The sequence below is a fragment of the Macrotis lagotis genome, chromosome 1, assembly GCF_037893015.1.
Source record: "Macrotis lagotis isolate mMagLag1 chromosome 1, bilby.v1.9.chrom.fasta, whole genome shotgun sequence".
Classification (NCBI taxonomy): domain Eukaryota; kingdom Metazoa; phylum Chordata; class Mammalia; order Peramelemorphia; family Peramelidae; genus Macrotis; species Macrotis lagotis.
In genome coordinates, this window is record NC_133658.1 from 136670359 (window position 1) to 136686593 (window position 16235).

At 38.2% G+C, this 16235-nt stretch overlaps 1 protein-coding gene across 12 annotated transcripts in view; it reads left to right on the forward strand.

Moving 5' to 3' along the window:
- UNC5D (unc-5 netrin receptor D) overlaps positions 1 to 16235 on the forward strand; it is a 789424-nt gene that overhangs the window by 710087 nt on the left and 63102 nt on the right. For all 12 annotated transcript variants that reach the window (XM_074208625.1, XM_074208642.1, XM_074208633.1 and 9 more), the window contains 2 exons: positions 3428 to 3596; positions 9055 to 9282. In XM_074208625.1, coding sequence (XP_074064726.1) covers positions 3428 to 3596; positions 9055 to 9282 — 397 coding nt within the window. The remainder of the gene's footprint in view (positions 1 to 3427; positions 3597 to 9054; positions 9283 to 16235) is intronic.

A 16235-nucleotide genomic window follows, 5' to 3' on the forward strand; every position in this document is an offset into this window, starting at 1 on the left:
CTCTCTTTTGATAAAAATTTCATATTTGCTTTTTAGTTAGGAGTTTTTAGCACAAAATTTCAAACTTTCTTTCAATAAAACATGTCCATGATTTCTACATTTATGATTTAGAATTTTAACTATGATTCACAGGGTTATTATTGTTGTTTCTATAGTTATGGCGATTTTTGTGTATTTGTTTTTTCCCTCAAGAAAGTCTAGGTGGCAGGTCATCTATTAAACTGAAGCTTTTGAGAAGGTTATATTTTTTTTAATAACTCTCTGGGCCTCAGTTTCTTCCAAATGTTTTTAATTTTATTTTATTTCATTGTTATGTTACTCTTTGCACTAATGTAGTTTGCTCCTCCTCTCTGACTTGGTAGGCAGTCCATGAGTTGCTCAGTTGACAAAAATTCTCAGTAACTAACTTCTTTAATCTTGGACAACAGACACATCATCTGCCAACATGCCTACCTTCCAATTATTTCCACCTAATTTGGATTTGTCAAGAATTTGTGTTCAGGTCCTTCAGGAGCTCAGGGTCCCAATGAGGCATCAAGGCAGAACCCCAAGAAAGAAGCATTAACAGAGAAATAAAATACAGGAGAGTATGAGTCAGGTATTTTGAGTTTTGGCCCCATCAGTTTGATTGACTTCTCTGTGACCTTATGCTTGAAACACCTGCCTCCACAGGTGTGTGATGAGTGTTAATTAATATTTGTAAAGCCCTCTGATTGCCACAGATAGAAGGCGGCAGGAAAGGGCAAATTATCATTAATCATGGAAAAATAGAGAGATTATATTTTGTTCTTTCACTGGAGACTCTACACCCACTCACATTATTTTCACTGTAGGGGGATTAGATATAAATCTTGATTTACTTACTTTGTACTTATGGAAATAGCCAGTATCTGCTTTATGCAAAGCTCCCATCCTTTGCTTTGCTTAATACCCAATATGGACTGACTCTGACTCCTAATGCTGTTTAAGTTATTACAGAAAGGAGTCTTTCTATTCACAATGAGTGTGAGAGTTCATCTAATTAGCTGATTTCAGTTCATTTGGCATTAAATAATTCCCCAAATTCCCATATGTTTGAACAATATGTTCAACAAGGGGGATGATTCTCTCAAAGCAATTAAATAGTTCTTTTAGGAGAGCTTGTCATCGGTCACTCACAAGCATCCCTGCTATTCCTGTACGTGATAAATGCAGGCACCAATTATACAGAAACCGCTTAACCCTCTCTAATGGCCCCTGGCAGTGGTCCACGGCTGCTGCCGCATGCTGGTTATAGCTCACATTTAAATTTTACGTTTTTCAAACCTCGAGCACATTGTTCTAAGCCATTCATGGAGACTTCCCAATGGCTAATGGGCCACTTTCCAAACCCCCTCTTGCCTGGCCCCCTCTAGCCCTCATAGAAAAACACCTTTGTTTTTGCCCTTCTGCTCCAAAAGCATGACTTGCTTCCTTTGGAGAAGCATCACCTGTAGTTTCACTTAATCTTCTGATCATGATTCCTGAAAGTCAATGCAGGATGGTTTTCAGCTTCACCTGTATTTTGCTCCCAGCATGAGTAGGAATCATCAAACTTGGGGCTGTAGTTAACTTTAAGTAAACTTGAATGCCTTTGTGTCTATACAGCACACTGCTTTGTGAGGCAATAGTGAAAGGGTATGTGTCAGATGTGGATGTGATCACTGCTATAGACTTGAGATGATGAACCTGCTGAGGCAACTATCTAAAGTTTCCTGCAGCCACAAATCACAGATAGCAAGATAAGACAACTGTTAATATGTGGGGGGAGAGACAGAGACCGGAGGTAAAAAGAAGAAAGAGAGACAGAGAGAGAAAGACAGAGAGAGAGAGAGAGAGAGAGAGAGAGAGAGAGAGAGGATAAGAAAGAATAAAGGAGAGAATCATCAGAACACAATGTCAATAAAATAATTTAGAGATCAAAGTGTGAATAACCTGTTTCATGAGCTTGTATAAAAGCTGTTAGAAAACAAGAAACATAGTGCCTTGTAACAGGATTTCTTTATTTTATCAGGAAGGCAGCATTTTCAGTCACTGATGACACTATTCATACTGGTGGCATGAAAAGAGTGCTGAATTTAATCACAGGATCTGTGTTCAAATTCTGACTCTGATAGTAACTGCTATTGTCATCTTGAGCAAGTCATGTAAGCTCTCTGGGCCTCAGTTTCTTCTTCTGTAAAATGAGCAGATTGGGCTAGACCACATCTAGCTATAGATCTGTCATTCTACGATTTTGAAAGTGAAATTTAGGTACCTTAATATTTTCTCAGTTCCCTTACTGCTCTTTTCATCCAAGAGTCTCCAAATATTTATGAACTCTACTCTGCATAAGTCTCTATTTTCAAATAAAAAAATAAAGCAAAGAAAGATAAAGTAGATTATCCAAGACCACCTAGCCAAGCATTGGGGAAAGGGAGGGGAAAAAATGCCCCAGGGTCCTCCCCCTCACTACTGTACTCCAAGTCACAATTGCCTCCTGAGGGGCAAAGAAAAAGAAGAAAGGAAAGGAGAAATGAAATAGGGGCTCATTCAGTGAGGTGGATTTTTTTTTCCTTCTGTTAACTGTCATTTTATTTCATCTGTCTCATGACTCTGCATTCCCATTATGAATTATTCACAAAACAGAGAACAAAATAAAAAAATGTGAACACCAGGTTTGTGTGGGATGACGTTAAATTTAGATTCCAAACGAGGGAGATTTGAAAGATCTATATTCATATATTTGAAAATGCATATTTATAACTAACTGTCTGCTGTGCTGTCAATATGTATAACCTATGTATTTGTGCATTGGCAGAAAATACATTTTCAAAATGAGGGAAGTTAACACTCAATCTGCACATAGCTGAAGGGCTGTTTTGTTATATAATAAGTTATTGTCATTATTTACTACTATGAAAATATTGTCGATAGTATCATTGGGAAGAAAGAATCTGGTGGCAACATTGTCAGCATCAGCTATTTTCATCATGTTTGAACATTTGGACTTGGGTGTTCCATCAGTAAGACTCCAGCAATGCAGCTGGGAGAGGGATTTGGGTGGTTCTGTCCCCCCCACCACCAGATTTTCTCCAACTCTGCACTGCAAATAAAAACAGACATTTGTCAGTTTTCCCTATGTCCAAACCCTGGGTTTGAAATGTGGGCTGTAACTCACTCCATAGGTATCAGTTGTTAAGAGCCCTGTTCTGCTGTTCTGCTGCTAGGAGTAAATAGAATTACTTTGCATGTGTGTGACCCACCTTCTCAGCTGTAAGCAGTGCAGCAAACTTGGTTTATGTTCAACCCTCAAACACCATCCATCTCTCCCCTACCCCACTTGTTAAATGAAGTCTGACTCTGCCATGGCTGACTCACCCTTCTTTTTTGGCTCATGTTTCCTCTTTTCCTCCAAATGTTAACAAAGCCTCCAGCCAGATGGATCAGAAGTACTCCTGAGTCCTGAAGTCACCTGTGGGCCTTCAGACATGGTAGTCACCACTCCCTTTGCCTTGACCATACCCCACTGTGCTGATGTCAGTTCTGAACACTGGAATATTCATTTGAAGAAGAGGACCCAACAGGGCAAGTGGGAGGTGAGATCAAGTGTTCTTTTTTCAAAATAATAAATAGTATGCCTGGTGGGGAAGCATGGTACACTAACTAGGAGGTGGATTTAAACTCCATTCCTAGTCTCATGAAGTAGTTGTGTAATATTAAAATATTTCTTACTTTAAACCCTTCCAAATATAGTCAACCCTTTCATCACCTTGATAATAGAAGAGAAAGAAGTTGTATCTAGACAGTTGATAATGGCTGGCCCAACTTTGGCTCTCTCCTATTTAGACTTAAACGTAAACTACTAAGTAGAAGACCAGAAACAATAACATTTCCAAACTCCTAATTAATGTCAGAATAAACTGAAAAATGCTGTACATTTTCCAACAGAATATACAATTAAGTACTGTGTAGTTCCCTAATGATGAGAGTGACCCTAACCTTGTCTTAAGCTCTCTTCTTTTCCCCCTCTATAATCTTTATTCAGTGGCATCATCAGTTTAATTATTTCTATGAAGATGGCTACAAGATCTTTTATAGTAACCAATACATCAATATGCATTAAGGATCTATAATGTGCTAGGTTTCATATGCAATCATCTTTTTATCATCCTGCTGTTATAGAAATGTTTGTTTTGTGGTACAAACTAAAAATAAAATAAGATTAAAGATTGAAACAATTTTCATTCAAGGATGCCTACATTCTAATGGGGGCAAACAATACATACATATATACACATGCATACATGCATACATATTTATGAACATATACACAGTTATAGCACTAAACTTAAAGTGAATAAATATAAAAGCAGACAAAATACAAAGCAATTAGGGAGTGAGGATTAGCAAAATGATTCTTATAGAAGATAGTGCTTAAGCTGCATTTTAATGGAAGTGAGAGACACTTAAGGAAGAAGGCAGTTTAGTCCAAGTCTGGGGAATGGCAGTGCGAAGGAATGGAGGTAGGAGATGGAGTGTTGAGTGCGAGAAAGAGTAGTAAGGCAATGCTGGCCAAATTGCAGAGCAAAAATGTTCAGTGAGGATAAAAAAGAGTGATTGGAATCAGGTTACAAAACAGAGTTCATATTTTATCCTTAAGGCAATAGGAAATAGTTTTTTTTAAAAAAAAGGTATCATGTTGTCATATCTAGACCTAAGGAAAATTACTTTGACAGCAATTTGTGAGACAGACTGTAATGGCGAGAGATTTGAGGTAAGGAGATTAATTAGGTGGCTTTTGCATTAATTTGAATAAGTGTGATGAGGGTCTAAACTAAGTTTAAACTGTGTAAATGGAAAGAGGACATAGAATGCATGAGATATTTTGAAAGTAGAATTGGCAAAATTTAGCAACTAATGGGACTTATGTGTGGTAGAGAGTTAAGTATAATGCTGGAATTATGGACTTGGAAGACTGGAAGAATAGTGATACCTTTGACAGAAAAGGAAATATGGAAGAAGCATGAATTTGGTTGGAAAAATAATGAGTTCATCTTTGGATATATTGAGTTTGAGTTGTCTTTGAGAAATCAAGTTTGAAATATTCAACAAACAAATAGTGATAGGGTACTTAATTTAAATCAAAGTAGATAATGGGAATGAATATGGAGATATAGAGGCTATAAGGATAGATATATCTGGGTTTTTATCTGCATAGAGATGATTGGTAAATCTAAATGAGCTGTCAAGGTTACCAAAGAAGATATAGAAAGAGAAAGGGAGCAATCATAGGATGGAAGCTTGGGAAACACTTATACTTAGGAACTATATTGTAGATGATGAGTCAACAAAAGATACTTAGCAGTGGCCACATTATTTGGAGGTGAGCCAGGTTAGAGTACAGCTACAAAAACACAGAAAAGAAAATATGAACAATAGTTCCAAAATGCCAAATGCAAAAAATAGTGGAATAAGGATGCAAAAAAGAGGTGTGGTTGTGTGTGTTTGTGCACATGTACATATATCTTTTCTTGATTCATCTCTCTCTCTTTCTCATCTATCTCATCTCCATCCTAGTCACTACTCTGAGCTCCAGTCCTTCAAATGACTATTGAACATTTTGAACTGAATGTCCCATAGGTATCTCAACTTCAACATGTCTAAAATAGATTGCATTATCTTCCCCCTCCTCCAAATCAAACAACTTCCAAATTTTCCTATATTGTGGGGGGGGGGTCTTCAATATAATTATAATACCCTAAATTCACAAGCTTTTGTTATCTTTCTCTCCTTATTCTCCTCAATCCCACATAACCAATAGAATCCCAAATCTTACTGCTCTGCCACCAACCACAATATCTTTTGAGTGTGGCCATCTTTCTTCTCTCATGCAGCCTCTCCTTAATTCATCACCTCTTGCCTGAACTATTGTAAAAGCCTCTTCCAATTGATCTCCCTTCCTCAAATCCATCCTCCACACAGCTGTCAAAGTGATCTCCTGAAAGCACAGGTTTGAATGTCATTCATTACTCAAACTCTACTTACTCCCTATGATCTCTAGGATCAAGTACAAATTCCTCTGTTTGGCATTTAAATCCCTTCAGAGCCTAGCTTACTAGTGTTGTTACACTATACTCACCTTCTCACAATATGTAGTCCTTCTAAACCTACTATGTACCTCTTCCCCCTTACCCTGCAACATGTATACAACATACACAAAGCATTCACAAACATTTCTGTTTTGTATTTTCTGCTGTCCATACCTTGGGGTTCACTCATTCTTTAGCCTTATATCTGTGAATTCCTATTTTTCTTCAAGGTTTGCGCCAATTTCTACCAGCAACATTTCCTGATTCACCCAATTGCTAGTGACTTTTCATGCACAAACATACATATATACATACACATGAACTAGCATATATTTTGTATATCTTTATATATATATATATATATATATATATATATATATATTCTCCTAATACCTGATGGATATGTCTAAAGAGCCTTATGAATAGCAATTCTTTCAGCTCAGTGCCCTCAAGCATCATTCTAAAAAGAAACCAACCCTTGTGGAGTTGCTTGCATATAATAAATGCTGCAGCCATAGCTACTAAAGACCCAGAGAAGAAAATTCTTGACACCAATGTCCTTGACAGTATTAAATGAATTAAAATCAGCATCTGTCACTGATGTGATTTTATTGGTGAAAATGACATCAAAGAAGAGGCATTGCCATCTGCTTTGCTCCTGTACTCTAAGGACCATGGGACCTTTTCATCCAGTTTATAGCTGAAATGTTTCATTATTGTTGTTTCCTCCATTAAAATGTGAGCTCAGGGGCAGCTAGGTAGCACAATGGATAGAGCACCAGCCCTGGAGTCCTGAGTACCTGAGTTCAAATCCTACCTCAGACACTTAATTACCTAGCTGTGTGGCCTTGGGCAAGCCACTTAACCCCATTGCCTTGCAAAAACCTAAAAAAAAGTGAGCTCTTTGAAAGGAGGCACTGTCTTACTTTTCTATTTGTGTATCTCTAGAGCTTAGCACAGTGCTTTTTTTATATAACAATCACGTAATAAATGCTTCTCATTCATTCTTTCATTCATTCATTCTTTCATTTTTCCACCCCGCCCTATTTACCCTCAGAATGTAAGTTCCATGAGGATAGGGGCCATTTATTCTTTTTTTTTTTTATTTTTTGGTGAGACAATTGAGATTAAGTAATTTACCCAGGGTTCCACAGCTAATTAACTGTCAAGTGTTCTAAGACTGGTCCTCCTGATTCTAGGTCCGGTGCTATATTTACATGTCATCTAGCTGCCCCTGGCTATTTGCTTTTGTCTTTGTATTCTCTATACAATAGTACAGGGTCTGTACCACAGTAGGGATTTAATGAATGCATTTTAATTGATTGATACACACCTGCTCATATTAACCATTTCTTAATTCCACATCTTATGTTTCACTTAGTTTCATTATATTCTTGTTATTGGGAAGGAAACCAGAATGAAAAAGGAATTTATGGGTTGTAACTATGTTTGTCACAAACAAAAAAAAATAGCCATTTGAAAAATATATTTGAGAGAAGGGGGGAAAGGATGGAAAAAAGACAAAGAAAGGGAAATGCTAAGTAGCTAAAAAGAGAAAGTAAGGTATAGTCTTTGATTTTTTTCTGTGTGTTTGTTTTCATATCTGTATATAATTAGCCATCATGAAAGCAGAGTAACTCTCACTTTGGAGTCCAGGACCAGTTCCTACCTGAACAGGAGATTGTTTTCAGGAGAAATTTTCAGAAGAAGATAGATGAAAAGATTATTTATTTAAAAAAATACCAACCAAGCCCATGTTCACATCTTTAGGTGAAGAACATCCCTAGCATTATAGCTATTTCCTGATTCAAAATTTTACTTACTGAATTCATAAATACATCCTACTGCCATTTCCTCATTGTCATTATATCTGGAAGAAGTTTCTTTGGAAAAGTGAGATTTAATAGAACTGACAGTATTGAAGAGTGTATTAGTTTGAGGAGTAGTGTGGCACAGTCATTAGATTTGAAGTCAGAGGACCCAGTTTAAAATTGTGACTCCGCTACTCACTACCTGTGTGACTTTGCATAAGTTACTTTCCCATTCATGGGCTTCAATTTCCTCCATAAAACATGATAGACAGATTCGATAATCTCTTTTGCACTTTCTAGGTCTAAATCCTATAATCACTTTGAATCCCAGTTCTACTATTTTTATTACTTGTATGACTTTGGACAACTCATTTTAATATTTTGAGACTCAGTTTCCTCATCTGTTAAATAAGAGGCTTTGGCAGACTATGTAACACAATCTCACATTCTGAATTTTATGATCCTTTGTGATAATTCATTTAGCATTTTAAAAAAATACTTTTCTCTACTTTTACCAACTTAAATTCTCTTTCATTGTGCTGTTTCATTGGCTTGTAATTTCTCTTTTGCTTGTTTGTTTTAAAGTTTTTTGTTGATAAGAGAGATGGTATTAGGTTTCTGTTTTTCCAGTGCTAGCAAATTGCTAATAGCTAAGAGCTAAATGGTGAAAGCTACTCAAGCTGAGTATTTGATAGGGCCTCATGAATGGAGCTGCTATACTGAAGGGCAAAAAAACAACCTGTGATGAAAATGTGAATTTACCTTGATGGATACCAGAAAAAGGTAGCCAAGAAGCAGACCAATAGAAAGATTTCACTTACTGACTTTGATGTTCAAGTCAATTTCTTAACTTGACATTGGAAAAAAATTAGCTAAAACTACTAGGACATTCAAATTGACACTGAAATTGCTTACACTTTGATATTATTACTTATTAAGTAGAAATTCATTGCACTATACATAACCATAACTACAGTTGCTGATTAAAGTATTTATCATGATTAATGAAAGATTTGTATTAAGCATCAAGCCAATTAGAACAATAAAAATATCCCGAGGGGAAAATGTGGACTTGTAGAATGAATCTTAAATAGCATGTCACCTAAAGTTGAAAGACTTTTTGTGTGGGCTGGGGGGACTTGTTTCCCTAACAGGAAGTAATGTCAGTGGAGGATGAATCGACTTCTTGTTATTGCCTCTTGGATCCATTCGCATGTCACGTCCTCCTGGACAGCTTTGGGACATATGCGCTGGCTGGAGAACCCATCACTGACTGTGCTGTGAAGCAACTCAAAGTGGCTGTCTTCGGCTGCATGTCCTGTAATTCCCTGGATTACAACTTGAGAGTCTATTGTGTGGACAACACCCCTTGTGCATTTCAGGTTAGCCTTTAGTTTCTGTCCTTCCTGCATTTTCATAAAACAAAGTGGTTTCTGATCACCTAAAAGGTATGGAAAATTTATTTCTTCACTCAGCAGACATTTGTTAACTACCAACTGTATGCCGTCTCAGTGTCTAAAGACAAAGTTAGGTAAAATATGGTCCCTATCCTTAAGAAACTTAAACTTTTGGCAGGACATAAATCATATACAGAAATACAATTTTATATAATGATGCATCAGAGAAATTCCAATACAAAATCCAAAGGATATGGTTATTTATTTGGGCTGAAAGAAAGTTTCAAATGAGGTGGCATCTGATTTGGAATATAAATGATAGGTAAGATTTCAATGAGTAAAGTGGAGAGAGGATAGGTCTCAGCATTAGAAGTAGTGCATATTGACCATTATTTATAGAGTAAATATATATATGTGTGTGTGTGTGTGTGTGTGTGTGTGTGTGTGTGTGTGTGTGTGTGTATGCCTATACATTTATGTATATCTAAATATGCATGTCAATATTTTTGTTTATACATGTGATTTGTTTATACATATGTATGCATCTATTTATCTATAGATTCAACTATATACATATATCTGTATGTTTTTATATAGACATTTACACATGGTATATATATGTGTGTGTGTATGTATATATACAAACATATGCATGTGTGCATATTCACATATGTGTATATATGTGCAAATATTATTTCTAGATATCTAGGGGAAAAGTACATATCTACATGGATTTGTGATCATGAGGGTACCCAAATATAGGTCTTTATGTCTTCATGATGATGATGATGATGTTCTTGTCCTTTATTCTCGAAGAAAACCATGATATCAGGGAGGTGATGCTATGACAGGCAAGTGAATTGGATTCAAGTTAGGGGATGCTATGCTAAGTCACCAGGCTCACTTTCTCCTCCAGAGACATCTAGGTCCAGTGACCAGATATGTATGAATCAGAACAACTGGATGTGAGGCAATCAGGGTGAAGTGACTATCCCCAGGGCACACAGTTAGTGGCAACTGTGAGGCTGAATTCAAATTCCTGGCTTCCTGACTTCAAGGCCAGTGCTCTATCCACTGTATAGACACATATTCATATACACTTAGAAGCTTTGCCCCAAGACAGTTTAGAGAACATTGAATACACTACTACCTCAGAATAAAAGCTTACCAAGAATAAACTTAGAATAATTGGTTAAAATTGGAAAGTCCCAAGTAGAGTTTTAAGCAAAGTGCCTCCTTAATCCCACCACCCTATTCCCCTTGAACTGTAGCCTTCCCAGCAATGATCCCTAAACCATCATTATCCATGTCTCTTTAGGAGAGCCCTCCTAAAAGCCAATGTGCCTCTCCTTTGTTACCATAAAGTTTCTTCCTCTCATTTATCCTTGGATCAATTTGTAGTACTTCCATACAGCGGGACTTATCTAACAATAGCTCTGGTAAAAGCTCAGACACAAATGAACATGGCAAGGGAGGGTCCAGTTCTGGGACAGTGAATGTTTATGTGTGTGTGTGTGTGTGTGTGTGTGTGTGTGTGTGTGTGTTGTGTGTGTGTGTGTGTGTTAATGTGTGCATTTTTCTACTTAGGAGCCTATGTATAGATTAGAGCAAAGTGGATACACAGGCTTCATATTGTGTATTAAATTTCATAAATTGTGCCTCTAATCATATAGTCATTTTATGCACTGAATTGAGCAATATACACAAGTTCATTTTCATTGTTGTTTTTAAACTTGTAAAAATTCATCTTAAATGAATTAGTCATTGACAAACCTATTAATAGTTTTGTAGAAAATATGAAAATATTTATACATGTTTAGTCTCTCCATAAAAGTCATATTTCTTCTGTCATACCTTATTTTGCATTCCTACTATTGCAGGCCTGGATCATTAAGTTTATCTCAAAGAATATTTATTCACTCTTTGACTTTTAAGACAAGGAGCTAGAAAACACATGTTTACCAATAGAGATGAGATAGTGCCTGAACACTGAGCAGGAGTAAATGAAGGTGATGTGTTAATGTTTGTGTTCTCCATAGCTGTTCCTTGTTTATTTTCCACCTTACAGATTTATATGTGAAAGTTTTATTAATTACACTCTTCTCAATCATCAGCATGTATATTTCTAGCAAAGGCATCATCTGGTAGTTTAAATAAATTCAAAATCAGCTGATAAATTCTCATATATATATTGTCTTAGAACTATCACCCTCCAAAGCACTCTTCAAAACTTAGATTCCAGGGTGGAGTCAAGATGGCAACAAGAAGGGATGGCGTCTTAGACGCTCTCTGATAAAACTTGAAACTAAGGACTCTAACTAAAATTTCTAGAGACAGAACCCACAGAGGGACCCAGCGAGGCAGTTCTCCTACTCAAGGTAACCTGAAAAGAACAGAAAGGCTCTGCTCCCTGGGGTCGGAGGGGCGGCCCACCAGAGGGGTGGCCCACCAGAGCAAAAGAACTTCAGCCTCCTGGAGGCAGCCACAGGGTGCTGGGAGCCGGCTCACAGCAGCAGAGGAGTCTCCTGAGCTGCATCCTGGGGAGCACCCGGCACAAAGTGGGGGAACAGCAGGGACCTCTGCCAGAGCAAGCATGTGGAGCCCAGCCCTCAGGGCACACAGCCAACAACCTGGTCTTTCAGCAGCCCAGATGCAGGAACAGAAGCAGGTGGAGCCCGTAAGCAGGAGCCTCCAGGGCATGAGCCCATTGAGCTGAGGGAGGGGAGTGAAGAGAGAAAGACTGCAGAGCTCTGTCCTCTGCCTCTGGAACAGGACACTGGGGCTCTGAACACATTCAGATCCTGATCGCAGTCTAGGCCCCCCCATAGAACAGCAGGGCTCCCCCCCCCACCTCAGCCTCATGGCAGAGGGGGTCTCATATGGTCATTCACAGACCAGGAGGGAGGACAGAGCCTCACACACTGAGACCCTTGTGGGAGTGTCCCAAAAGCTAAGGAAGCACCCCAAAACCAGGCCCAAGGTGGGAAAATGAGCAAGCAGAGAAATAAGAGGAAGACCATTGAGAAATATTTTGCATATGAGCCCAAGAAGGATCAAAATACTCAGTCTGAAGATGAGGAAGCACAAGCTCCTACATCTAGAGACTCCAAGAAAAACAGAAATGACAGGCTATGACAGAGCTCAAAAAAAGATTTTGAAAATCAAATGAGGGAGTTGGAAGAAAAACTGGGAAAAGAAAGGAGAGAGAGAGATGCAGGAAAAACATGAAAATGAAGTCAGCAGCTTAGTCAAGGAAATCCAAAAAAATGCTGAAGAAAATAGCATGCTAAAAACCAGCCTAGGTCAAATGGATAAAACAGTTCAAAAAGTTATGGAGGAGAAGAATGCTTTAAAAAGCAAAATTGGCCAGATGGAAAAAGAGATAAGAAAGCTCTCTGAGGAGAACAAATCCTTCAGAGAAAGAATAGAATTCAGGGAGATTGATGAATTTACCAGAAATCAGGAATCAATACTTCAAAACCAAAAAAAATGAAAAATTAGAAGAAAATGTGAAATATCTCATTGAAAAAACAACTGATATGGAAAACAGACTTAGGAAAGATAATTTGAAAATTATTGGAATACTTGAAAGTCATGATCAGGAAAAGAGCCTTGACATCATTTTCAAAGAATTACTACAGGAAAATTGCCCTGATATCCTAGAAGCAGATGGCAAAATAGAAATAGAGAGAATCCACGGATCCCTCCTGAGAAAGAGATCCCCAAAAAACAACCCCTAGGAATATTATAGCCAAGTTCCAGAACTCCCAAGTCAAAGAGAAAATATTACACACAGCCAGAAGGACACAGTTCAAATATCATAGAGCTGCAGTCAGGATCACACAGGACTTAGCAGCAACTACATTGGAAGCTCAGAGGGCTTGGAATATAATATACCAGAAGGCAAAAAAAGCTTAGAATGCAGCCAAGAATGAACTACCGAGCAAGGCTGAATGTCCTCTTCCAGGGAAAAAGATGGACTTTCAATGAACCAGGGGAATTTCAAATGTTCCTTTTGGAATGGCCAGAGCTGAACAGAAGGTTTGATCTTCAGATACAGGATTCAGATGAAGCATGGAGATTGGAGGAGAGGGGGAAAATATGACAGACTTAATGATGATGAACTGCATGTATTCCTGCATAGAAAAATGACACTGATAATACTCATATGAACCTTCTCAGTTAATAGAGCAGGTAGAGGGAGCTTTTATAGTTGAAGCACAGGAGAAAGCTGAATTTGAAGATAAAATATGGTGTAAAAATGGAGTCAATAGAAAAAAAGGGAAATGTAATGGGAGAAAGAAAAAGGAGAGGGTGAATAGGCCAAGATATTTCATATAATAAGTTTTTTTTCCTTTATTACAATGAGCTATTGCAATGATATGGAAGGGGGGAGGCAAGGAGGAATGAGGGAACCTTTGCTCTCATCAGAGGTGGCTAGGAGAGGAAACAGCATATGTACTCAATGGGGTATAGACATCTGGAGTAAGAAGGAGGGGGGAGCAGGGGGAAGGAGTGGGGATGTGAATAAAGGAGGACAGGATGGACCATAGAGGGAGAGTGGTCAGATATAACACATTTTCTTTTTTACTTCTTGCAAGGGGCTGGGATTGGAAGGTCTGCCCAGGACCATAGGGGCAGGTGGATTCTGGTCCTAAGGGGTGGTATGGGGGCTCAGGGCTTCTTGGCCCCAGGACCAGGGATCTGGCTGCTGTGCCACTCAGCGACCCTACAGCAGAGTCAGAGTGAAAGGAGAGAGAAAATATAGTACATAGTAGTGGAGAAATAAGAAAGGAGGGAGTTGCGATCAGCAATGGCAATGTTGGAAAAATATGGAAGTAACTTTTGTGATGGACTTACCATAAAGAATGCAATCCACCCATGACAGAGTTGTTGGTGTTGGAACAAAGACTGTAGCACATTTTTTATTATTATTATTTGGGGAAGGATGCAGGGCAAATGGGGCTGGGTGGCCTGCCTGGGGCCGCATAGCAGGGTGATCTTTGGGTGTCTGAGGCCGGATTTGGACCCTGGTGCTCCTGGCTTAAGGGCCAATGCTCTGTCTGCTACCCAGCCACCCCTACTATGATTACTATTTTATTTTATTTTGGGTCTTCTTTTTTCTTCTTTTTGGTTTTTGCAGGACAGTGGGGATCAGGTGGCTTATATGTCACACGGCTGGGTGATTATTGGGTCTACGAGGCTGGATGTGGGCTTGGGTGCTCGTGGCTCCAGGGCTGGTGCTTCGTCCATTGAGCCACCTGGCCATAACTACAATTATTACTATTATTTTTTTTTAATTTTAATTTTTTTCTCTCCCCTTTACTTTATCACTCAAGCAAGTCTATATTCATGGGGGGTTATTTTGTTTACTCTTAAACAAGAATATTTTATTAATGTAAAAAAATTTGTACAAAATGAGAATTAAAAATAAAATAAAATTAAAAAAAACTTAGATTCCAAGGGTAATTGTGAAGGGGTAGGATGAGAAGAAAAACCTTTCACAAACAGTAAGTGTGGAGTACTTAGTACTTAGTAGACCCTCAGTGAGAGCTGCTGAAAAAAACAGAATGATGTACAAATCATCTTGGACCATGAGGCAGTAAAAAGAGGGTCTCTGAAGGAATTCTTTCTTAATTTAGATGCCCTACTATTCTCTTGTCTGGTCCATTAGGCAACTTTTTAATAGCTCTACAGGAGGAAACATCCCATCTTTCCATTTGGAAAAACAATGATTTAAGGCAGACTAGTTTCAGAAAATCCTCAAGACTCCATTTAAAAAAAAGTTTAAAACATTCCCTCAATGATCAGCATTTTCTCAGCTTAGCACCAGCCTTGGGTCCCAAATACCTACTGCCATATCAGTGGGGTTTTGTCTGGAGTCTCATGAATATGAGGCCTTGCAATGATCACTGTGTCAGGCCTAGTCACAGTGTTTCCTTTTGTCTTACATTGATATCAGTGTACATTATTCATAATTTTCATTGAAAGGGACTCCATATTATTATTGTTATGGTTTTCACTTATAGAACTTTCCTAGGAAATGTGCATTATTCATGAAGTCTACTCCTAGAAACTTTGGCTAGAAAATGAATGTCATAACTTTCAGTGCTTAAGGGTTCACATTTTTATCATTTTCACCAATAGGGACCCCACAAGGGTCTGACAGGGTATGATTGGTAATGAAATGATTTTCAAAGCATCAAGATTGTGAATGAAAGGGAGTATAGACAGAGCATAGATGATGGCTGAGAGCTTAGAGATAGATAAAGGTGAGTTTGCAAGGTCATTTTAGGAGAAGTGAAGTACTAGGAAAGATGGAAAAAGCAGAGGTTTGGATCAAAGAAATTCATAGTTCCTGAATGTGGAAAGCAAGCAGTTTTAGGTGAAAGCAGACCAAATTAAGTCAATAAACATTTATTAAGGTCTTCCAATTTGTCAGGATTTGTGAAGTACAGAAAATACCCATCAAGTAAAAAGACATTTATAATCTCAAGGACCTTATATTTTGTAATGAGAGAAGATAATACATAAAAGGCAGTTGAAAGGGAGGGTAAGGGAAGAAGCCAGCCTCACAGGGTTATGGTGGTAAAATTTGGAAGAATGAGGTATATGTCTTGGAAAAGAATGAAGATGGAGGTCACCTGGGCATATTCTCTAAAGTGGAGGTTCTGGGAGGCATCAGTCAATCTCATACTCCCTATGTGAGAAGTCCATGAGTGGAGTGAACTTTAAGGGAGAGACATAGAAAAGAAAGTCCAGAGAATTAGCAGTGAAAAGTGGAATGGAATGGAATGAAGAATGCAAGAGCAATTGTACAGTCATCTTATGATGTGTCTGAAGAGAGTAGAAGAGACGCTAGGAAATGAGTAATTGTCCCAAATGAGAAGTTATTATATTTGAAGAAATGTTGGCACATGTAAATTTAGAATAAGGGG